Below are 25,090 nucleotides of genomic sequence, written 5' to 3'. Positions count from 1 at the left end.
AAGCACAAAGGATGTTGCTGAAGTTGGAAAGGATGGCAGAGCCCTTAATACTTTTGTCAATAGAGAAATTTAAGAAGCAGCAGTGTGACTTTGGAGTTATCCCTGGGTTTGAATCCCAGCTCTTCACTTACTTGGTTTTTTTGACATCAGGCAAATTACTTAACCTCCCAGATACTTGGTTTCCTCAGATGAAATGAAGATGATACAAGACTTTTAGGAAATTTAAATGAGATGAAGGATGTGAAGTTCTTGACACACACTAAATACAAAATAAATATCTCTTACCTACTTGCATTGTCTATGAAGTCAACTATCATAGAGATCAAGTGCAGAGTTCCGGGTACCTCCCTCGAGACCATGAGATTAGCTCCATCCTGAGAGGAAACAGAGCCCAGGTTCCATGCTGAATGGGGAAGAAGGTCTCAAAGTGACATCCTGGGAAATATGAATGAGTTTTTCCTCTGTATAGGAGGAGGGCAGCCTCCATAGGTCTTCACCAAGCCTATGAAGTTTCTTTCAATCATCAGCTGTACAAATATCCCCCATGTGAACCCTGCCCAACCCTCCCTACAGGCTCCTGAGTCAGCCCAGCCACTGTGAATATCCTTTCAGAGGAACGGCTCTTTTCTTGTCCTCGCATCACTTTCCCTCTCCTGATACAGCCTTTACATATGTAGCCTTTCAGAACTGCAGTTGGGGGTGAATTTGGCTCTCTCCAACCAGTCCATTCTAATGGAGATCAGTCCTAGGTGTTCTTTGGAAGGAATGATGCTAAAGCTGAAACTCCAGTACTTTGGCCACCTCATGCGAAGAGTTGACTCATTGGAAAAGACTCTGATGTTGGGAGGGATTAGGGGCAGGAGGAAAAGGGGATGACAGAGGATGAGATGGCTGGATGGCATCACCAACTCGATGGACGTGAGTTTGAGTGAACTCCGGGAGTTGGTGATGGACAGGGAGGCCTGGCTTGCTGCGATTCATGGGGTCACAAAGAGTCGGACATGACTGAGCAACTGAACTGAACTGAGCCTATATAGTAGGGCTTCCTAGGTGGTTCAGTGGTAAAGAATTTGTCTGCCAATGCAGGAGATGCAAGATATGGGGATTCAACCCCTGGGTTGGGAAGATCCCTTGGAGTAGGAAATGGCAACCCAATACAGTATTCTTGCCTGGGAAATTCCATGGACAGAGGGGCCTGGTGGGCTACAGTCCATGGGAGTCACAAAAAGTTGGACATGACTGATCATGCACACACATGTACACATACACATACACAGCCATACAGTACATCACTGATTAGGGAGCAATTTCATAGGAGGAAATCACACCCCCTCTTCCCTTGTTGTAAATTTTCCCCTTGAAAATTTTGAATAAGCAAAGGAATTCACCTTCTCAAGAGATAAAGTGATACAGAAAGTAAATGAATGGGATAAAATTCTTTGCTGATTCCTTAGCACTTCTGACTCATCAGGACAATTTGATGAGAGGGCTCCTGCATCCCTACTAGGACGAGCTCCAGGGTATTGGTTCATCTATCAAAACACAGCCCACTGTGACTTGGACTTTTCCAACCACAGTGCTATATGTAGAGGATTCAAGAAGTTAGCTGTAGGACACCACAGTTTTGATGTATCTGGATCTTCTCTGTTTCCAAATGCCTGAGTATTTGTGTTTACGTTATAACACCAAACTCTGCGGTGCCTGGGGCGATGGAGATGCTGAGTGTCAGTGTTTCCAATTGTCTACATGACTCATCAGAAGAAATAAAAGCCTGCAGTAACACATCCTTAGGTTCATTTGAAGATGTGTGGCATGTGATTAAGTGGCTTTTTCCTTCATCTTAAAATTGCTAGGCTTGGAATGGCCTTTCCAAGCCCTCTGGGACCTTCCAACGGTCCTGAGCCTGTAAGTCAGGGGTTTTCTTCAGACTTACAGAAGCTGCAAGTCTTCCCAGACTGTCCCAATAGGTGGTCTCTAGGATTACTCAGAGTTCCTAATATCTGGCAAAGCAGTTAAAGTGATTGAGAAATACTCTCCGTGTCATATTTGCTTCTCCTTTCTACAGGATCACATGCCTGTTGGTTGTGCCAAAAGCATCCAGTACATTTTAAATGTATTTGAAAGTGCCTGTTTAGAGCATGGTCTTTCAGTAAGATTTACTGATTTTTCAGTAACTCAATTTTCAAGTCACTTTCCTGGACTCAGTCCTCAATGCTATGATTCTCTGTACTGTTGTTTTTACCTAATATTATAAAGGACATACTATCCCAACAATATGCTAGTAAGCTTATCTCCTATTAACCTAGTAATGGAAGTGTCTGGAGTTACACGAGCAGTAGAAATAGCATTTATTGTAGGTTGCACTGTGTCAGGCTCTTCCAGTTACTCTTATGGAATAATTCATTCAAAACTCACAGTCACCCCTGGACATTATTATTTTCATTAGATAGATGAGGAACCTGAGTTCACAAAGGTAAGTGACTTGCCCAAGCTCACGCAGTAAGTGGCAGCACCAGGACTCAAGCCCAGGGAGCCTGGTTCTAGAAACACCCTTTCCTGCTACGTGCAACTGCCTCTCGAGAGGTACACAGGACGTAAGTCATTGTCTTGTCAAAATCATGGGAATAATAATTTGCTGTGCTCAGTCGCTCAGTCATGTCTGATTCTTTGTAACCCCATGGACTGTAACCCATCAAGCTCCACTGTCCGTGGGACTATCCCGGCAAGGTTACTGGAGTGAGTTGCCATTTCCTTCTCTAGGGAATAATAACCATACCTTAAAAAACCTCTTGACAGCATCACTGGGAGCATTACTGTCCCCATTTTGTGGACATAGAAGCTGACTTTTTAATGAAATCACAGCAGGTAAAGACTGGGTATTTGAACTCAGCCCTTTCTGTGGCTCTGAGACCGCTCTCACCCCCACCCAACCCCCATGCCACCTCATTACAGGCAGTTGGAAAAACAAGCATATTGTTTAAATGTGGATGTAGAACCCTTCAGAATCATCTGGAGTCATGAATACTCTCCTCAGGTAGAGATTGCTTCTTGCAGATGGGAACGGTTTTATGAAACAGAATGTACAAAAGCAGTCTCACAATTCCAATTTTCTAGTTTCAAATCTTTACTCACGTTTTAGAGCTGATGTACTTTATCAAATGACCTTTTACAACATGAATGTTACATGAAATGGACTCTTTTATTCAAATAGACTTCTCATTACATTGCCCTAAGCACATGCTTTATATCCAGTGATTAACCACAGACTCCCTTCAGTTTCTGGATAATACTGATCCCAACTCTATAGTCTCTATATGTTTTAAATATAGGCTCAGACTACGATTTCAGCTTGCCTACAGATGCTCTTAACAAATGTTCCAATGGCAACTTCTAGGCTCGCAGCCTCTTAAAATAAGGAAGATAAAAGACAATGTCCTTCACCACAAGGACACAGTTGCTCATCCTGGTGGTGGCTTTCAACCGAGGGAGCACACTGGACAGAAACTCTCCCAGCCATCCTTCCTCAGGAAGGCCCCTGGTGCTGTGGTATAAATAAAGCTTGGAAGCTTGGTTTCTGATGGCATCAAAGCACTGCTGTGTGAAGAACATCCACCATGAAGGCTACTCTTCATCTTTTTACTGGCTGAGTCTCAGACTGGCACAGAAGCCAGGAGTAAACTCTGAGAGGGTGGGATGAGGGTGCCAGAGTCACAATTCAATACGGTCAGTTTTGTCCCAGTTAATGTGGATCTCAGAAAGGTGAGATCTGTTAGTATCTTTGTTTTCTCAGCTGTGTCAGGCCTTAGTTGCGGCACGTGGGCTCTCTCTAGTGTGGCATGCGGGCTTAGTTGCTTCTCAGCAAGTGGGATCTTAGTTCGCTGACCAAGGATTGAACCCATGTCCCCTGCACTGAAAGGCAGATTCTTAACCCCTTGGCCACCAGGGAAGTCCCTTCATTTGTATCTTTATCCAGTAAGGATATGGATACTTTTGAAGTTAGTTGTCTAACTCAGCATTTCAATTAATTCCTGGTTTTCACAAATCCATAGAAATCTCTTGGGATTTATTGAAATGACTGCAGTGATATTTTCCAGAAGTTAAACTAATTGAAAAAGAAACAGTTGACACAGGAAAGATTGGTTTTTAATGGAAAAACAAGAGCTCTTAAGAATGAGATAATTATGGCAAGGTTTGCTGAGGCCTCTTGAGAAACCTGTATGCAGGTCAGAAATCAACAGTTAGAACTGGACATGGAATAACAGACTGGTTCCAAATAGGAAAGGGAGTATGTCATGGCTGTATATTGTCACCATGCTTATTTAACTTCTATGCAGAGTACATCATGAGAAACCCTGGGCTGGAAGAAGCACAAGCTTAAATCAAGATTGCCGGGAGAAATATCAATAACCTCAGATATACAGATGACACCACCCTTATGGCAGAAAGTGAAGAGGAACTAAAAAGCCTCTTGATGAAAGTGAAAGTGGAGAGTGAAAAAGTTGGCTTAAAGATCAACATTCAGAAAACAAAGATCATGGCATCTGGTCCCATCACTTCATGGGAAGTAGATGGGGAAACAGTGGAAACAGTGTCAGACTTTATTTTTTTGGGCTCCAAAATCACTGCAGATGGTGACTGCAGCCATGAAATTAAAAGACGCTTACTCCTTGGAAGGAAAGTTATGACCAACCTAGATAGCATATTCAAAAGCAGAGACATTACTTTGCCAACAAAGGTCCATTTAGTCAAGGCTATGGTTTTACCACTAGTCATGTATGGATGTGAGAGCTGGACTGTGAAGAAAGCTGAGCGCTGAAGAATTGATGCTTTTGAACTGTGGTGTTGGAGAAGACTTTCGTGAGTCCCTTGGACTGCATGGAGATCCAACCAGTCCATTCTAAAGGAGATCAGCCCTGGGTGTTCTTTGGAAGGAATGATGCTACAGCTGAAACTCTAGTACTTTGGTCACCTCATGTGAAGAGTTGACTCATTGGAAAAGACTCTGATGCTGGGAGGGATTGGGGGCAGGAGGAAAAGGGGATGACAGAGGATGAGATGGCTGGATGGCATCACTGAGTCGATGGACCTGAGTTTGAGTGAACTCTGGGAGATGGTGATGGACAGGGAGGCCTGGCGTGCTGCGATTCATGGGGTCGCAAAGGGTCAGACACGACTGAGCGACTGAATTTGCCAGTGTGCATTGAATGTTTCAGATGCTGTTGTGCTGTTACTGTGCTGGTGGTCCAGGTTCTTTATTCCCCGACCACCCGTCATCAAGCCCAGCCTCTCCAAACTCTAGCCATTCTGCAGATATGTCATACACTCATATACTCCTTTTGCACAAGCTGTTCCTTCTGTCTGGAATGCTCATTTCTTTCTCATTTATCTAGTGAACCTTTCTTTCTTCATTTTAAACTTGTTGCACACTCCCAGGCTGACTTAGCATCTTCTGCCTTTAAAGACATCTCATCATGTACACCTTCACTCAAACTGTTACACTGAACTGTAGTTCTTTATTTGAACTACGAATTTCTTCAGGACTGGAACTGGGTCCTCTGTCTTTGATCCCCAGCCCCAAGTTCAATATCTGCCTCATTACTGTTTGTGGAAGGGTGGGAGGGAATATAGTATGGTTTTGTCAATTACCCAAAATAACCAGAAGTGGGTACCTAATTTTTCATTAAGGAGAATGTAGTAGTTTCACTATTTTAAAATCCACCACTTGGTTTGGAATCTATTACTAGAATAGTAATAACCACTGAAAACATTAAAGAGTTCTAAATAGAGATTAGAAATATTACATAGCATAGATGTATGTACAAGATTTATGAACAGCTCATATACTCATCATAAAGGGATTTTTAAATTACCTTTTAATGGTGTGTTATTGTCATTAAACTCTATTTTCTGATGAATATTCCATTATAAAATTAAATATTTGCAATGTGATAAATGGAAAAAACAAGTTACAAAACCTACAATATCCCAGTTTGAATATTAATATATGAAAAAGTTAAAATTTTTTATTTTACATTTTTCCATTATTTATAATTTTCTATATATACAGTTAACATTTATAAAAACGTGTACTGCTTCCATGATCAAGAAACACGATATACACTTCTAAGAGCTTTGCTTGAAACCCTGTTCAAGGGTTTTTGACGAAACCTTTTGCCCCTTCATTGCCCCCAACTGAACTGAAAAGTTGGTAGGGGGATGGGCAGAGTGGTTCCGATAATTTACTTCTAAACCTTTCAGAATTAGATGGTATAACATAGACAACTTAAGAGATGATTTTCCTACTACTTCAAGTTAGGTCAGGAAATGATAAATCATCTTACAAAAGATAAGCAACAATAAAAGAAATCAGCAGTACAGCAAATAACTGACAGTGGGTTTCCCTGCCTCAGTAAAGTAATAAAATTCTTTAGAACTAGCAAGTAAACTGTTGGTGACTAGATAGTCTTGCCCTACTCACTTGGACAGCTCCTTCATCCAGTGCTGAAGCAGCCATGTCTTTTAGAGGACAGGGAAGAGGGGAAGGTCTTTGAGTATCTGTGAATACACACACGCACGCACGCACGCTCGCTCGCTCACGCTCTCTCTCTTTCTCTCTCTCTCTCAGCCATCCCTAGCAATGCAGTTTGCCCATTACCTTAGACACCAGGCCAGAATCTGAGCACACATTGAATGGGTTGAATTCTCCTTTGTTCTCATTCCTGGCAGCCTGAGCGTTTGCTCTGGGACTCATCTCATCATGGCTGTCCATTCGCAGAGCTTAGGAAACCACTGCTCATTGCTCACCTCACACAGGAAAGGCAAAGTCACATTTAAATGCAGTGTATCCAGACCTCTGTCCCTCCTCCCCGCCAGGGTGGCCTGTGAATGTGTCCCCAGAGTCCCACATGCCTTCCTCCTGTTCTTTGCTCACCAGGTCGCATACCCAGAGCCGTGGCCTCCATCAACCAGCACCTCCTGAAGTCAGACGACGTGGTAAGCTGTTGCCTGGACATGGGGGCACCCAGCATCTCTTTCCGCATCAACGGGCAGCCTGTGCAGGGGATGTTTGAGAACTTCAACACAGATGGGCTCTTCTTCCCTGTGGTGAGCTTTTCAGCAGGTGTCAAGTAAGTTATGGCTGTGATTTTATGGAGAGTAGTTGTTCCCCCACCTCCCCATCATTCCTATGAGCTGGCAAGCATGGCAATCTCCTTCAGGGTTTCAGCACCATGAACCAAACTCCCCCAAGAAAGCAATGGAGAAAGGGGAGAAGCAATTTAGAGTCACGTGTATATACTTTTTGGACACATACCTCCTGCCTGGGTTTATATATAATGTCCTCTGATAAATAGTAAGATGAATAAGATAAATCTTACATAGAAAATGACCTTCATAATTATAGCAAGTATTTTATGCTCTTTATAAAAAAATTTCAAAGATACCATTATAAATAAGACAATAAATACCACCCATAATCCCAGTGTTTACTTATAATCTCTATTACTATTTTGGTGTATTTTCATCAAGATTTTTATATTATAGATACATGTATTTTTAAATTAACATCATACTAAGTAGGAAGTTTTATGTCTTGATTATTTTTTATTCAACAATAAGTAGTAAGTATTTTCCTGAGTTATTAAGTATCTTCCTCAAAATGATTTTTATGGCCAATAATACCCTTTTATTTGGCCATCCATAATATAACCATTACTTTGTGTTAGACTTTCATGCTGATTTCATTTTTATTGTCACAAATGAAATTATTATCAACATCCTTGAGGATAACTCATTGTCTGCATTTCTGTTTAGTTCCTCCCAGAAGCAGATTAAAAGGTATAATATTTTTAAAGTCTAACCTTATAGTTGCTTGGCTGAAAAGACTTTCAGAAAGATTGTATAAACATTCAGAATTCATGATCAACAATTCTAAAATCTAAAAAGCTCTGAAAAGCATCCATTTGTTCTTTAACTGATTTCACTGCAAAATCTGACCTGAACTCATTTTATGGCAAAAACCGTCATCAACAGAAATCAGACTGTTTTCAATTTTTCGTGTATTCTATTTCTTGTGAATATTTACGTGTAACTGCAAAAATGTCAGTGTGTTTAATTATGGAGTACAGCCTCTCACCTAGCTGGAAGTTCTGCTTAATATATACTACATCTTATCTTTGTTCTTTTTTATTTATTATTATCATTTGAATTGGCAGCTCCAGGTCTTATTTGTGGCACATGGGATCTTCGATCTTCCCTGCAGTATGCAGGATCTTCTTAGCTGCAGCATGCGGGATCTTTAGCTTTGGCAGAACTTTTAGCTGTGGCATGTGAGATCTAGTTTTCTGACCAAGGGTGGAACCTGGCCCCTGCACTGGTATCAGAGAGTATAAGCCACTGGACCATCTAGGAACCCCTGTCTTTTTTAAAATCTAAAGTCCCAAGTCTGAAGAACAGCTGCAAAAGTTTCAGAAAAAGGATTTGTGCCTGTGGTATCATTTAAAGTAACCCAACTGATTGGCTCCTCGTTAACTTTTACTGTTACTGGTTATTTTTAATCTTTGCCAATTTGAAGAAATTGTATCTTAAAGTTTTAGGTTCCTAGTTCTTTGATTACTGATGTGGTTAAACATCTTTTATGCTTACTACTCTTACATACTATTTCAGCCCAGTATTTTTTAAAATTTTTGTCTTCCCTGCCTTTCTGGTATTCATTTCATGAGCAATTTTTATATATTAAGGTTATTAAACTATTATTGCTTTCATGTATTTTCCTAGTTTGTGATTTACCTTTTTTAACACTGTTTTTTTCCCCTATTTTTTCCCTTTTACAAAAGTAATGCAAGTCCAAAGAAAAGAAATACCAAGAACCCATAATTGTACCATCCAGAGATAATCATATTACTTTTTACTTAGACATCTCAATAATTTTACATTACATTGGGCTTGTACTGTGCCTACTGTTGTCCTTCATACTTTAACAATGCCAACAATCATGTTCATTGTTCTGTCCCTTTCCTTGTACCAGTTGGATGCTGTATTATTTTAGTCTGAGAATACACTTTAACATTTTTAAGGCAAGACTTCATTATAACGCTCTTGTTGCAAAATTTTCTTATCCATTCTTGATCCCTGCTTGCTAAAGAGCTCATAATTGAGTGGGAAACTAGAGTAAATACATTTAAAATCATGTTGATTTCCATTTTAAAAGGGTCATGAAAAGAGGAGAGTTGTGGAGAAGGCAATGGCACCCCACTCCAGTACTCTTGCCTGGAAAATCCCATGGATGGAAGAGCCTGGTAGGCTGCAGTCCATGGGGTCGCGAAGAGTCAGACATGACTGAGCGACTTCACTTTCACTTCTCACTTTCATGCATTTGAGGAGGAAATGGCAACCCACTCCAGTGTTCTTGCCTGGAGAATCCCCAGGGATGGGGGAGCCTGGTGAGCTGCCATCTATGGGGTTGCACAGAGCTGGACACGACTGAAGCGACTTAGCAGCAGCAGCAGCAGTGGAGAGCATACACTTAGATCTGGGACCACGAAAAAAATCCATCTGAGAACTTCTAGTACCCTAGTGATGGGACTTCCAGAGTGATACCACTGTGACACCACTGTGACAGATCTTAGTACCTCCCGAAGGTTGATAAACCAAGGCATATGCAAGTATTCCCCCCCAAAAAATGGACATAACTTTCTGTTTCAGTTAAATAAACTATTTAGGAGTAAAGAGTTATCCTTTGGGTATAATATTTAGCCTTTGGAATTTGCCACAGATATGCAAACATATATCGTATATAGGGCTTCCCAGGTGGCACTACTGGTAAAGAACCTGCCTGCCAATGCAGGAGATCTAAGAGATGCAAGTTCAATCCTTGGGTCATGAAGATTCCCTGAAAGAGGGCATGGCAACCCACTCCAGTATTCTTGCCCGGGGAATCCCATGGACAGAGGAGCCAGGCGGGCTGCAGTCCATAGGGTTGCAAAAAGTTGGAAATGATCGAAGCAACTTAGCACACATGCATGCATGCATAGTAGGCAGTACAGTTGTACCTTGTTTTATTGCCCTTCACTTTATTGCAGTTTTTACAATTTGTAGGTTTGTGGCAACCCTGCATCAAGCAAGCCTATTTTTCCAACAGCATTATTTATTCATTAATGTATGTACATTGTTTTTCAAGACAGAATGCTATAGTGCATAACAGACTGCTGCTGCTGCTGCTAAGTCACTTCAGTCGTGTCCGACTCTGTGTGACCCCATAGACGGCAGGCCACCAGGCTCCCCCGTCCCTGGGATTCTCCAGGCAAGAACACTGGAGTGGGTTGCCATTACTTTCTCCAATGCATGAAAGTGAAAAGTGAAAGTGAAGTCGCTTAGTCATGTCCGACCCTCAGTGACCCCATGGACTGCAGCCTACCAGGCTCCTCTGTCCATGGGATTTTCCAGGCAGGAGTACTGGAGTGGGGTGCCATTGCCTTCTCCGATAACAGACTGCAGTATAGTGTAAATGTAACTTTTACATGTACTTGGAAGCCAAAGTATTTGTGTGACTCACTTTATTGTGATATTTGCTTTTGTGATGTCTAGAACCAAACTCATAATATCTCCAAGGTACGCCTGTAATGTATGTTTGCAACACACGTACCAGCACACGTATGCATACACATGTACAGGCATATTTATAAATATAGCCATGTAGATGTATATAATATATTGAAATTAAGCATTTTCATTGTTTGAGGTTCTTGTAACAAAAGAAGAACAAGTATAGTAAAACCTTGCTCTAATTGCTAAATCATGTCCTACTCTTTTGCTACCCCATGGACTGTAGCCCATCAAACTACTCTGTCCATAGAATTTTCCAAGTAAGAATACTGGAGTGGGTAGTCATTTCATTCTCCAGGGGATCTTCCTGATCCAGGGATCAAACCCATATCTCCTGCTTGGCAGGTGGTTCTTTGGTCCTGAGCCACCTGGTCAGTGACTAGGGTTGTAAATCTGCCCATCACAGGTTCAAGCCAGAGATGCTAACATCAGCATTAAAAACTATATTCTAAAGAGTTAAGAGTCACAATATTGTAAAGTAATTAGCCTCCAATTAAAATAAATAAATTAAAAAAAAAACAAACAAAAAGAGTTCTTTACCTGTGTTTCTCTGTGCTGAGAATATTTCCTTGAGAATGCCACCCCAGTTCTTCCTTTTGAAGTGTGACAGAATGTATCGTTTCTATTGCAATCCATAAGGAGCATGTAGAAAACATTATTGAAAGACACAGCCACTATAAACACAAAGATTGATTGGGCAAGATTCTCTGGCAATCAGGGAAAACCAGTACAAGCCACACTGTACATCTTTCCCACTCCATTCCCTGGGAATAGAGAGAAATGTGCCGAAATCTAAATCCAACATAACAGCATTTGGATCATCCACCTGTTGGCTCGGTGTCCTCTCTGGAGAAGCAAGGTCACTGATCAGTTAGTTCTCAGGACCATGTTTGCCTGAGTAGTTAATGACCTTGGTCACCCAGCATCAGTGCCATCCCTGTTTTGTTTGACCGCATCCAACTCTCTGGGTTTTGCAAATTTTCAAAGAAAGCTCACCTACTTCCCAAGAATCTCATGTGAGAAAAGTGCTTAGCTTGTAGTCAAATCTCTGGAGAAGATGTCTTTTCCAATCTGCTGGCTAATGGATTTTTCTGTGCATTCTGTATTTAGCTAACAATACATCTGATCCCACATGTTGCATGATTTTTAGTTATTAACCCATCCATCCAGTCTCCCTCAGAGCAATGAGGCAGGATTTTTAGAGTATGTACATTTTTGTTGTTTGCGATCTTTTTTTTTTTTTTTTAATCTTCTCTTGGTAAAGTTCCTGGTGGCTCAGATGGTAAAGCATATGCCTACAATGCGGGAGACCTGGGTTCAATCACTGCGTCGGGAACATCTCCTGGAGAAGGAAATGGCAGCCCACTCCAGTATTCTTGCCTGGAAAACCCCATGGACAGAGAAACCTGGTAGGTTACAGTCCATGGGGTGGTAAAGAGTTGGACACAACTTCACTTTCACTTTCACTTTCTCTTGGTAAAGATCATGGCTAGCAGGGAAAGACATAGGGGGCTGAAAGGTATGCATATGGAGAAGATGTTTCTAGTATCTTGTGACTAGGTCAGTGGGTCATGCATCCTTCTCAGTACACAGGAGGAAGAGAAGCAAAGATCCAAGATAAGAATGATGAGACATCTAACCCATTTAGAAGGCATAATTGCTGAGAGAATTTGAGAGAGGGGAGTCCAGATACAGGGACTTTAAAAGTTAACACCTTCAACATAAGAACTTCTTGCTTACAGAAATTGAAGGAGCGTAAACTGAAGAGTGGTGCTCAGGAACTTGATGTCTCTTTAGCCTCCTTGCTATCAGGAAAAATATTGCCTGTGACATATTCCTATCTTTGGTTCTCAGAACACAATATGGTCTGAGCAGAGGTGGAATCACAGTGGGTTGCATACATGGGAAATACATTTTACTGAAATACATACAGTCCATCACATGATGTCTTTACTCACGGTCAATGCCAGTCCTCTGTTGAAGTAACCAATTTGTTTATTTTCACTTTTGAGCAAAAGGGATCAACGTACCAGTACTTACTCTTTCACCTCAACTGGTAAAATATCATTTGGTACTGAAACTCAGCCATTCCCCTCTGTATTATTTTGGTTCACTTCTGCAAAAAGCTAGAAAAAGAAAGCAAGATATTAATTCCAAGTTGAAGTATCTTTTTGAAAATAAATGTATTTAGTAACAAAATTGAAAAGAAATTAGTGTTTTCACCCAATATAGTAGAATACTTGCATAGTTTTATAATGTCATTCTCAGCAAGATGCAAGGTTATTCCTATTAAGACAGAGATTTTTCTCCCATCATACAAGAACTCAGAATTGTTTCTCATATTTAACTTCTCCCATTTCCTCCTCTTTATTCATCTTTACTGAGGTCATAGTCTTGAATTTGTGATCCCACAATTATTTTTATAATTACAAACTATGTTGTTAACAGTACCTGATCAGGATGTTCCTGCCAGGGGCATCAGAGAGCAAAAATCTTTTTCAATTAGATTTACCCACAGTGAAGTCAAAAGCAGTATGAGTAATTACTAACAAAATCCACAAATCAATATGTGCTCTCTTTTCTAACCATTATCAATGTGCCTTCTTAGTGTCCTTCCCACACTAGTTTGTTTGTGGAGGGTATTAGGAGTGTAATAAACCCTCAATGTAACAACCCTATTTGTTCTAGGACAGAATTTGGGATGAAGCATGTGTACCTTGGAGCCCACCCAAAAGGTTGAATTACTTAGATATCAGAAAGCTTTTATTAAAAGGTAATCTCACCCTGCCAAATGGCATGATGGTGTGTGCCACACAGAGAACATTGCACTAAAGCCACAGTATATAGTGAAATTTGGGTGCTTAGTTTTGCCAAAAATTGATGAGTTAACTTGCTGTAGTAGAGTATATTTTATAGCTATGGTTAAATTCCCCTTGCGTGTGTGCTGAGTCACTTCAGTCATGTCCAGCTCTTCGTGACCCTATGGACCATAGCCCGCTAGGCTCCTCTGTCCATGGGGTTCTCCAGGCAAGAATACTAGAGTGGGTTGTCATGCCATTCTCCAGGGGATCTTCCTGACCCAGGGATCAAACCCGAGTCTCTTAGTCTCCTGCATTGGCAGGTGAGTTCTTTACCACTGGCGCCACCTGAGAATCCCAAATTCCCCATCGATTAATCTTCATATGTAAGTCTTTTACCAGCCTTTCTAATTTATTAAAACAACACTCTCCAAAGATGGTTGGTATTTGCGGTTGCTATTTGTTTTCTGCACCAGGCTTGGCTAAAATTCAGGTAACCAATAGCTTAGCTATTTCCAGCTTGCTGTGGTCAATGCTGTGGAAATTATTGCTGAGATAAATATACTTCTGCAGAGAACATGATGAGCACTGGCTGAATTGCCCTGGGCTTTCATCAAACACTGGCCAGAAAGAAATATGAATGTGGGAATGTACATAACTCAAATTGTTCTCCTGTCTTAGCAATGTGGACTAAAGATGCAATTATGAATCATGACTTATGAGTTGAATTCAGGTCAACAAAAGCTTACCATTTCTTTCTGCTGCTAACCACAGCCTGTATCTTTTTCTTCTTTGGAACACTGTCCCAACTCCTGGGAGGGATTCAGTAAGAATAATGAGACATCTAGTAAGACTAAAATGATTTCACACTTTGCTAGTACAGGATGATTAAGGAAACTTAGTCATCTTTTTTGAGTATGGCAAAGGTTTGTCTTGATTTTTACTCTATTTTTTATTCATGGGTCAGTCTTTCAAACTTGGGGATTTACGATAGGTTTTTTCATCTCTTCTGCAAATTGGTAAGTAAAAATGCACAAATCTTAAAAGATGAAATTGTAAATGCTAGTGGGGATTTTTTCAATGCCGTTTTCTCTGTTTATGAAATTAGCCTAGTAAATAAAAAATTCCTCTATGCATCCTCAAACTTCACTACTCCCAGGTGACTATTACTGAATCTATTGCTCATCTTTAAAGTAGAGAAATCTAAGGAACCTTCCCTTATCCTAATCACTTTAGGAAGAAAAAAAAGCCTTGGAGAGCTGATGGTGCATCTGAGTTATAGGAAGAACCTTAGAAGCTGATACAAGTGCTTTAGTGGAAGAGATTAAATTGATTAATGAAATTGATTTTCAAAATCTATTAATGTAGAGAAAAATCAGAGGATGAACTAATTTTAATGACCTCTTAAATTATCTTTTTATTTTCAATTTAATATTTTTTTGTGATACTAAGAGATTCAGTGGAACCCAAGGAGCAGGGAAGACTACACCAAGGGAAGAGAGGTTTATATTCTAATTGAAAATTTCTCATTGATGAATGAGGCCAAAGGATTTAAAAGATTAACAGTAAGTGCCAGATAACAGATTTATTAGAAAAAGTAGATAGGTGTAACTGTTGTCTCTCTCTCCACGCCTTTAAATCCTTTCTCTGGACTCCTGGATAAGTTCTTGGGCAGGTTCTGTAGCCCTTATTACTCCTTTTAAGACCAGGAACCATCTTGCCAATACTTAAAAATTCCGTCTTTTGAAAAGTATAAAAACTCTAGATTTGTATCCAGTTACCATTTGAGCCCTCCCCTACTCCCCCTGCAGTTTGAAGTCAGGCTCCTGCTCAGCCACCAGCTCCTGTCTCAGGCTCCTCCAGTGCCTAGGGTCCAGCCCAGACTCAAGATGATTTAAGGGTGAGCACATTCCATGGAGTTGGTTCAGCTGCCTTGTGACATCAAGCCTTTTTGTAGCTGCTACGTAATTGCTGCATCTTTCTCTTCTGAGGCTCTTTGGTAGGTTTCTTGGAGAGCCCCAGGCTGGGAGCATCCAACTTCAAATCTCTTGACTTGGCTTCCCCACCTGTGCTGGCTGCTCCCTTCTGGCTGACCCCAAGCCTCCTCCGTTCCCCTTCCCCCTCCAGTTATGTGGGCCTCCTGCCTCCCCCAAGCCCTGGGTTTCTGATCTCTGCTTAGTCATTTGCCTTTCCAGGCAGGATTCCTTTCTGATGGCTAGCAGCTGGCTCATCTGTCCCTCTGCTCTGCGCCATCACTAGGCAAACATGTCCCTTGCTGCATTCCAGGGACACTCACAAGCTTCTGAGTAGTTCCTTTAAGCCCTCATTTGACTCCACATGAGAAAGGACTCCCATCCCCTTCTTCCTGACAACTTTCTCCAAATGAATTCTTTACCTTTCTTATCTGTGTGGAGGTAAGGGGTGGGCTAAAGCTGCACTGATTTCACAGTTTTTTCATGGATCCTCATAGTTGGTCCAGCACCTCATTTCAGGATGAGAAAACATTGACATCCTCTGAATTATTTACATCTGGGACCTCTGCTAAACCAGAGACAAAGGGGGATCCCATTTTAATATCCTTACATCATTAAACTGGTCTTCAAGTATTTTCTTTCTTGCTTTTGGTTGTTCCCTTTACATCTGTATTTTATCCCTAATTATTCCCTTTGACCTGGTTGCTGTGGGTCTCCAGGAGAGGGTTTATGAGGACCACCGGCCTTCGTGGTGGTTTGTTGGAGCCCTTCCCGAAGACTCTGGGCAGCGAGGGGAGGAGCCACAGATGGTGGTGTGCCCGCACCGGCTCCTGTCCAGTCCTGCCTGCTGGGGAGCAGGGCTCCCGTCTGACAGGGCTTGGGAAGCCACCCAGAACCCTTCTTTGCTCCCACCGAAGCACAGCATAATGGCACTGGAAGATGAATGCTTCAGTAAGCAGTAAACATGTTAATTTTTATTTTACTATCTTTGTGGCCATTCAAGGCGATAAGATTAAAATTTACAACCAAATTATCATTCTCCTTTTAATAACTGAATATAAAAGCAGCATTGTTCTCCCTAAGTGCTACATGGATTTCTACCTTTATTAATTTGTTCTCTATCCAGAGGACAATAGCAGATTTTAAAGCATAAGAGAAATGTTAAAACTATATGTAACTGGCAATAGGGCTTATGAATAATTAAGTCCATCTAGACGTCCTGGTAAGAGATCATTTAGTTGGTCTTAGATCCATACCGGAGAAGGCAATGGCACCCCACTCCAGTACTCTTGCCTGGAAAATCCCATGGACGGAGGAGCCCGGTAGGCTGCAGTCCATGGGGTCGCTAAGAGTCAGACGTGACTGAGCGACTTCACTTTCACTTTTCACTTTTATGCATTGGAGAGGGAAATGGCAACCCACTCCAGTGTTCTTGCCTGGAGAATCCCAGGGACGGCAGAGCCTGGTGGGCTGCCATCTCTGGGGTCACACAGAGTCGGACATGACTGAAGCGACTTAGCAGCAGCAGCAGCAGAATCCATACACTAGTGAGTAACAAGAAATACACCAGTTGTACAAGCTCCTCTTGGACGTTCAGCTCTTCACCAAAAGAATGCTCAGAAGGGAAAAGCAGAAAACTTCCCACACAAATTCTTTGCTCAAAATGATTTAGTTTTGTCCCATAGTTCCAGCATGTTCCAGCATGTCTGTAATCCAGTCTGTTCTGTTGCAACTGAATTTTGGAAAGTTCACAAATATTAAGGCCTAATTATTATTTCCTTAAGGTTTACTAAATTAGTAACATTGCAAGCTAATGACTCAATTTTGTTCTAATATCATTGTTCATATTCTTAATACCCATAGATTGTGTCCTGTTATATAACGGTTAATGTAGGAACACTCACAGGGACTAATTGTGGTTCTAATTCTCTATTATTGTTGTTTAGTACTTTACAATGGGAAAGTGGGAGGCTTCATATGATTTCTGTAATTAATTTTAAAACAGCATTTTAAAGAATTTGTTTATGTTGGGAAGGGGGGAAGAAACTTAATATCTGTTACTTGGAGAGCCTTTTCTTTTCCAGTTTTACCATTAGCTGCTCATAATCACAGTTATTCAGCCAACACTGAGACTCTGCTGCAAGGCTTCCCCCCACTAGAATATTCCAGTTAAAGGAAGTGAGACCTAGTGGAGAGTATTGCTGTGAGAGCTTTGCTAGGTCATAACGTTCCCACATATCCCTCCACACACAAAGGCCCTAACAAGCCAAATTCCAAAACAAAATTGGACTCTAACCACTGCTTTCCAGCTTGGTCTTCATCATCTTGTTCCAACCCACCCTCATCTCTCACTGGGACTAGATTAATGTCAGGTGCCTCCTAATTGGCCCCAGACCTGTCTACATGAAACGGTGAAAAGAAGCCTGTGTTTCTTCTCCTTAAATCCCTCAGAAGCTCTTCACCTGAAAGAAACAGACCCTGCCTGATTTACCCCTGCCACCTCGTCTCTTACCCCTCGGGCTGCCCATGTTCTCGCTCACACCGCCCTCCACCCACATCTTCCCTACCTCAGGGCCTTTGCACGTGTTGTTCCTTTCACCCAGAATGCCCTTCCTCAGATTCTGAACTCATGGGCTTCTCCTTTTCCTTTAGGGTTAACAGAAATATCTCCCCCTCAGAGAAGCCTTTCTAGGCCCCAGTCTAGCACCCCCTCCTTCCCTGAGTTGTTTCAGTCTCCCTCTTTATTCCCTCATCAAATGTCTCCCCATCAGTTGTTATGACTGTTTGCCTCGTTGGATGTCTGCTCTGGGACACGGGGGACGGGGTGTTCTCTATTGCTGGATCCACAGTGTGGAGAACAGTGCAGTTCATGTGGGCTCAGTAAATATCATAGTTGGTTATGCTGAGGGGAAGTGGGAGGGAGCGAATACCTGTAGCTGCTATGTATGTGGATGGGTTTTTCCTGTGTAAGATTATTGGTGACCCTGCAGGACTGTGTGTCTTGTCATGTCCTAAATACTTAATGTTACCGTCATATTTTCTCATCAATTTAATATGGTTTACAGATGATTTGCAAAAGCTGTATTTCTAGTCTCAAACCTGAAAGCCTATAAAGTGTCACGTTGAAATACTTCATTTTCACTCTCTTCTTGCAGAGGAACTTTGTGCTCTAACCCTAACTTAACAATATATATGAGGCTGATATTCAGCCAGAATGCAAAATTAAAATATTTTTAAAATTTCAGCTTATTGGTAATCAGTGCCAGCCGTGACTGTGGCCCCATAAGGATTCTTCTTCCTTCCTTGGGAGGTCCCTGTAGGCACTGCTGGAGTGGGCCAGGGCACTAGGCCTGGGTGCCAACAAGGCAGTGGTGCCCCCTAGAAGGCTCTTGGAACCCTAGGGAGCAAACACTGGAGGCCCGTTTGGCCCCCCATGGCTGTAACCAGCTGCTGATACTTGCTCACAGTCTCCCTCATATGGCTACTTTGGGAACTGCAGCCTCTTCAGTGTATCTTTTCTATTAACATCTCCCGCCATGTATACCATTTCTGTTTAATATTCTCTTGTTACTTGATCTTTTTGCACCTTAAACTAGGAATTTCCTATTTTCCCCAAATATTTATAGCATGTTTTCTTTCGTTGTTGTGTGAGTAATCTCTCTCAAGTAAAAAGACTTGAAGTTCTCTACTGTTGTTTCAATGTGATCTTTCCAGAATCTGGCATTATCACTGTTACTCTTTTCAAACTATAGTAATAATATCTATATTAATGATATCTATAGTAATGATTCTCCAACTAGGGTAAGGATGAACTTGATTTTGTAAAATCTAGTGATTTTAATATATGATTTTTTTTTTCTTTCCGACTCACTTCACTCTGTATGACAGATTCTAGGTCTATCCACATCTCTACAAATGACACAGTTTCATTCCTTTTTATGGCTGAGTAATATTCCATTGTATATAAGTCATATCTTCTTTATCCATTTATCTGTCAATAGGCGTTTAGGTTGCTTCTATGTCTTGGCTATTGTAAATAGTGCTGCAATGAACATTGAGTGTATGTCTTTTTGAATTATGGTTTTCTCAAGGTATATATGCCCAGGAGTGGGATTTCTGGATCATATGATACTTCTATTTTTACTTTTTTAAGTGCCTCCATACTCTTCTCCATAGTGACTGTATCAATTTACATTCCCACCAACAGTGTGGGAGGGTTCCCTTTTCTCCACACCTCTCCAGCCTTTATTGTTTGTAGACTTTTTTGATGATGGCTATTTTGATGAGTGTGAGGTGGTACCTCATTGTAGTTTTGATTTGTATTTCTCCAATAACTGGCCGTGATGAGCATCTTTTCCTGTGCCTCTTGGCCATCTACATGTCTTCTTTGGAGAACTGTCCATTTAGATCTTCTGCCCATGTTTTGATTGGGTTGTTTTCAGTGCTCTGTGATGACCTGGGGGGGTGGGATAGGAGTGGGTGGGAGGGAGGCCCAAGAGAAAGGGGATATATGTATACATGTAGCGGATTCACTTCATTGTGCAGCAGAAACTAGCACACCATTGTAAAGCAATTATACTCTAATTAAGAAAAAGGAAAAAATCTAGTAGTTTTAATGTATCTTCATTTTTAATGTATCTTCATTTCACTTAGCTGACGTGGTCAATTGAGAATTGTGGGCAGTATGAACTGATACTTGCCTTTATCTCCAATTTAGGGTGTTCACTGTGATGTGTACTTTAGGGTGTTCACTGTGATGAATCGGACATCATTCACTTCCCAAAAAAATAATTTGGACGGGGGGAGCTAATCTTTAATTTTCACTTATTTAGGCTGGCATATAATTTTTTAACCTCTCTCTTCCTGGTCTCTCCAAATAACACAGAGTCCGTTTCCTGCTGGGTGGACGTCATGGAGAATTTAAGTTCCTGCCTCCCTCTGGCTATGCCCCTTGCTATGAAGCCTTACTTCCAAAAGAAAAGATGAGATTGGAGCCTGTCAAAGAGTATAAACGTGATGCTGAAGGAATTCGAGATCTGCTGGGTACCACCCAGTTCCTCTCCCAAGCATCTTTCATCCCATGCCCCATAGATACCAGTCAGGTAGGTTCAGGTTGCCAACAGGAGGCATCCCATGGAGATAATGTAATAGGGTTAAATCCTCCTTGCTTCTTCACCATTGAACTATTCTTATCATACATTTTGTAGCATTGTCATGATATGTGAACAACCATTATTCTTTACATTTCCACCATATGCGGCAATTGAAGTATGTCTCAAGATTCTCTGGGAATTCTCAACCAAGTTGAAGAGATAAGGAAAAAAAAAAAAGCACACGTGTAATTTTTTTTTTAAGTCTGACTTTCAGGCTGTGATTGACTAAGGAACACTTAATTTAAACAGATTATCTTATTTAACCAGTAAAACCCAAATACAGTAGTCATGTTTGCTAATAGTTTTTCCAATTTTGCTCCTTATCAAAACATCATGCCACTTAAGTTTGACTTTTCAATAATAAGTCGGTTTTTTAAAAGACTGTCTTTAGTCAAAAGTCAAATAGTGCCTTTCATACATAGCCTAAATATTTTATTGCTACTTTTCTCTGTAGTCTCCTTGTATATCACTGACTTGGTATACTTTTTCTAAAAAAACAAACAAAAAATTCTCTATGAGCTCCCCTCCTCAAACATAATTGGGAATTCTGTAAATAATGGAAACACTAATAGTCATATCAGAGCCAGGGAGGTGACACAAAAGGGAAGCAGGTCAAGGGTGCAGGCCCTCCTGAAGCAGGTGGCGATTTTTTAGCTCTGGCTTACAATCGCCAAGTAAAAGTGTCAAGACAAAGTTAGAGTCTTCCAACCGGTCAGGAGATATTAGAAATCTGAATTTTTATATGAACATTCGCACTTCTTATGAACTGTCAACTAATAAATGAAAATGGTAATAATTGTTTATTGTTGTTACTGTAGTAGTAGTCAATTAGAGAAAATAAGGGGGAGAAAAGAGAACTTGAGTCCCCAGTTTGTGACCTCTGTGGGAGAGGAGCAAAGTGCCGGGAAAACATAGAGAAACTTTCCCTGAAGGTCCTGGGGAAGACACTGAGACACTGAGCTAACAACAGAAGGATAAATATTGGGGGAGTTTGTATTAAAACCTTTAGCTTCTCTTCTTTTCACAGCTATTTGTAAGGTCTCTTCAGACAACCATTTTGCCTTTCTGTATTTCTTTTTTCTGGAGATGGTCTTGATCGCTGCCTCTTGTACAGTGTCACAAACCTCCATCCATAGTTCTTGGGGCACTCTGTCTATCAGATCTAATCTCTTGAATCTATTCTCACTTCCAGTGTATAATCATAAGGGATTTGATTTAGGTCATACCTGAATGGTCTAGTGGTTTTCCCTACTTTCTTCAAATTAAGTCTGAATTTTCCAACAAGGCATTCATGATCTGAGCCACAGTCAGCTTCTGGTCTTGTTTTTGATGACTGTATAGAGTTTCTCCATTTTGGGCTGCAAAGAATATAATCACTCTAATTTCGGTATTGACCATCTGGTGATATCCATGTGTAGAGTCTTCTGTTGTGTTGTTGGAAGAGGGTGTTTGCTATGATCAGTGAGTTCTCTTGGCAAAACTCTATTAACCTTACAAATAGCTGTGAAAAGAAGAGAAGTGAAAGGCAAAGGAGAAAAGGAAAGATATACTCATTTGAATGCAGAGTTCCAAAGAATAGCAAGGAAAGATAAGAAAGCCTTCCTCAGTAATCAGTGCAGAGAAATAGAGGAAAACAATAGAATGGGAAAGACTAGAGATCTCTTCAAGACAATTATAGATACCAAGGGAATATTTCATGCAAAGATGGGCACAATAAAGGACAGAAATGGTATGGACCTAACAGAAGCAGAAGAGATTAAGAGGTGGCAAGAATACACAGAAGAACTATACAAAAAGATCTTCATGACCCAGATAATCACAATGGTATGATCACTCACCTAGAGCCAGACATCCTGGAATGTGAAGTCAAGTGGGCCTTAGGAAGCATCACTCTGAACAAAGCTAGTGGAGATGATGGAATTCCAATTGAGCTATTTCAAATCTTAAAAGATGATGCTGTGAAAGTGCTGCACTCAATATGCCAACAAATGTGGAAAACTCAGGAGTGGCCACAGGACTGGAAAAGGTCGGTTTTCATTCCAATCCCAAAGAAAGGCAATGCCAAAGAATACTGAAATTACTGCACAATTGCACTCATCTCACATGCTAGTTAAGTAATGCTCAAAATTCTCCAAGCCAGGCTTCAAAAATACGTGAACCATGAACTTCCAAATGTTCTGGCTGGATTTAGAAAAGGCAGAGGAACCAGAGATCAAATTGCCAACATCTGCTGGATCACCAAAAAAGCAAGAGAGTTCCAGAAAAACATCTACTTCTGCTTTATTGATACACCAAAGCCTTTGACTGTGTGGATCACAACAAACTGTGGAAAATTCTGAAAGAGATGGGAATACCAGACCACCTTACCTGCCTCTTGAGAAATCTGTATGCAGGTCAAGAAGCAACAGTTAGAACTGGACATAGAACAACAGACTGGTTCGAAATCAGGAAAGGAGTACGTCAAGACTGTATTTGTCCCCCTGATTATTTAACTTACATGCAGAGTACATCATGAGAAATGCTGGACTAGATGAAGAACAAGCTGGAATCAAGACTGCCAGATTATCAATAACCTCAGATATGCAGATGACACTACCCTTATGGCAGAAAGTGAAGAATAACTAAAGAGCTTCTTGATGAAAGTGAAAGAGGAGAGTGGAAAAGTTGGCTTAAAGCTCAATATTCAGAAAACGAAGATCATGGCATCTGGTCCCATCACTTTATGGCAAATAGATGGGTAAACAGTGACAGACTTTATTTTTGGGGCTCCAAAATCACTGCAGATGGTGACGCAGCCATGAAATTAAAAGACGCTTGCTCCTTGGAAGAAAAGTTATGACCAACCTAGACAGCATATTAAAAAGAAGAGACATTACTTTGCCAACCAATGTCCATCTAGTCAAAGCTATGGTTTTTCCAGCAGTCATGTATGGATGTGAGAGTTGGTCTATTAAGAAAGCTGAGTGCCAAAGAATTGATTCTTTTGAACTGTGGTGTTGGAGAAGACTCTTGAGAGTCCCTTGGACTGCAAGAAGATCCAACCAGTCCATCCTAAAGGAGACCAGTCCTGAGTATTCATTGGAAGGACTGATGTTGCAGCTGAAACTCCAATCCTTTGGCCACCTGATGTGAAGAGCTGACTTATTTGAAAAGACCCTGATGCTGGCAAAGATTGAAGGCAGGAGGAGAAGGGGACAACAGAGGATGAGACAGTTGGATGGCATCACCAACTCAATGGACATGCGTTTGGGTAAACTCCGGGAGTCAGTGATGGACAGGGAAGCCTGGCGTGCTGCAGTCCATGGGATTACAAAGAGTCAGACACGACTGAGCGACTAAACTGAACTGAACTTGTATTAAAACCAGATCTGGGTAGCAGTTAAAGAGGTATAAACAGATCTTACTTAGCTGCTGCTGCTGCTGCTGCTAAGTCGCGTCAGTCATGTCTGACTCTGTGCGACCCCATAGACAGCAGCCCACCAGGCTCCCCCATCCCTGGGATTCTCCAGTTTTAGCAAGAATCTTGCTAAAATCCAGCCACTGGAGTGGGTTGCTATTTCCTTCTCCAATGCATAAAAGTGAAAAGTGAAAGTGAAGTCACTCAGTCGTGTCCGACTCCTAGTGACCCCATGGACTGCAGCGCACCAGGCTCCTCCGTCCATGGGATTTTCCAGGCAGGAGTACTGAAGTAGGGTGCCATTGCCTTCTCCCGATCTTACTTAGAAGCTCTTGCAATAGAGGAAAGGGAACTCCATTATAGAGCTGGGGTCAGTTCTGAATACAACACAGACAAGTGGAGATTTACAGCCAAGGAACAGGGTGGGGGTGGGGGTGGGCATGTCAGTGATGCAAAAGTAGTTAGTAGAACATTGGGGTTGGGATGGATTCTTACTAAACTGACCTAACAATTCTCTCACTGAAGGCAGGTCTGAGTGATCTGATATCACCTGGGGAAGGATTGGGGTTAAATAAATTTGTTCAGACGTGGTGGGTGATCAGATATCAAGGGTGTGGGTCAGTAAACTGAATTAGCAAGATTCTTGCTAAAACTGGAATCCTGAAGACAAGGCCCAGGATTGAGCCTACAGAAAAATAGCTCAGAAGCACCCATCTAGAGATTGGGCCAAGGAGAGAGTCTTTGTCATTTGTCATATGGCACGGGGGCAGGGAGAGTATACATATTATGTGTATTACAGGGAGTACTAATAAGAATAAAGGTTGCATATTTAAGGGCACAGAACTGTGAGACAGTGTGACCTTTTGGGGAGAATTTCAGGAGATTTGGAAAGGATATGTTTTGGGAGGACTGTGATGAGAGGGCTGAAGAATAACACTATATTCTTGATTAATACATCTAGTCTGTGTCTTAGAAGAGTCAAGGCATACTTGGGATGCTCAAGAGGAGAGTGTTTTGATGTAGTTGTATTATTGTCAGCTCATCACTCTGGTCACAGTGTGAAAAATAGATTGGTGGGAGTTGGCGAGACCAATTGTGCATGGTCTTGTAATGGTCCAGGTAGTAATGGTCCAGGTAGAAAATATCAAGGTTGAGTGATGTGAAGGA

At 41.3% G+C, this 25,090-nt stretch overlaps 1 protein-coding gene across 8 annotated transcripts in view; it reads left to right on the top strand.

Annotated features, from left to right (window-relative positions):
* The window catches only part of RYR3 (ryanodine receptor 3), a 559,072-nt gene that overhangs the window by 317,828 nt on the left and 216,154 nt on the right, over positions 1-25,090 (top strand). For all 8 annotated transcript variants that reach the window (XM_070797211.1, XM_070797214.1, XM_070797210.1 and 5 more), the window contains exons 19-20: positions 6,935-7,127; positions 20,259-20,475. In XM_070797211.1, coding sequence (XP_070653312.1) covers positions 6,935-7,127; positions 20,259-20,475 — 410 coding nt within the window. The remainder of the gene's footprint in view (positions 1-6,934; positions 7,128-20,258; positions 20,476-25,090) is intronic.

This window comes from Bos indicus, chromosome 10, assembly GCF_029378745.1.
Source record: "Bos indicus isolate NIAB-ARS_2022 breed Sahiwal x Tharparkar chromosome 10, NIAB-ARS_B.indTharparkar_mat_pri_1.0, whole genome shotgun sequence".
NCBI classification, from domain to species: Eukaryota; Metazoa; Chordata; class Mammalia; order Artiodactyla; family Bovidae; genus Bos; species Bos indicus.
This window is presented reverse-complemented; position numbering and strand designations above follow the sequence as displayed.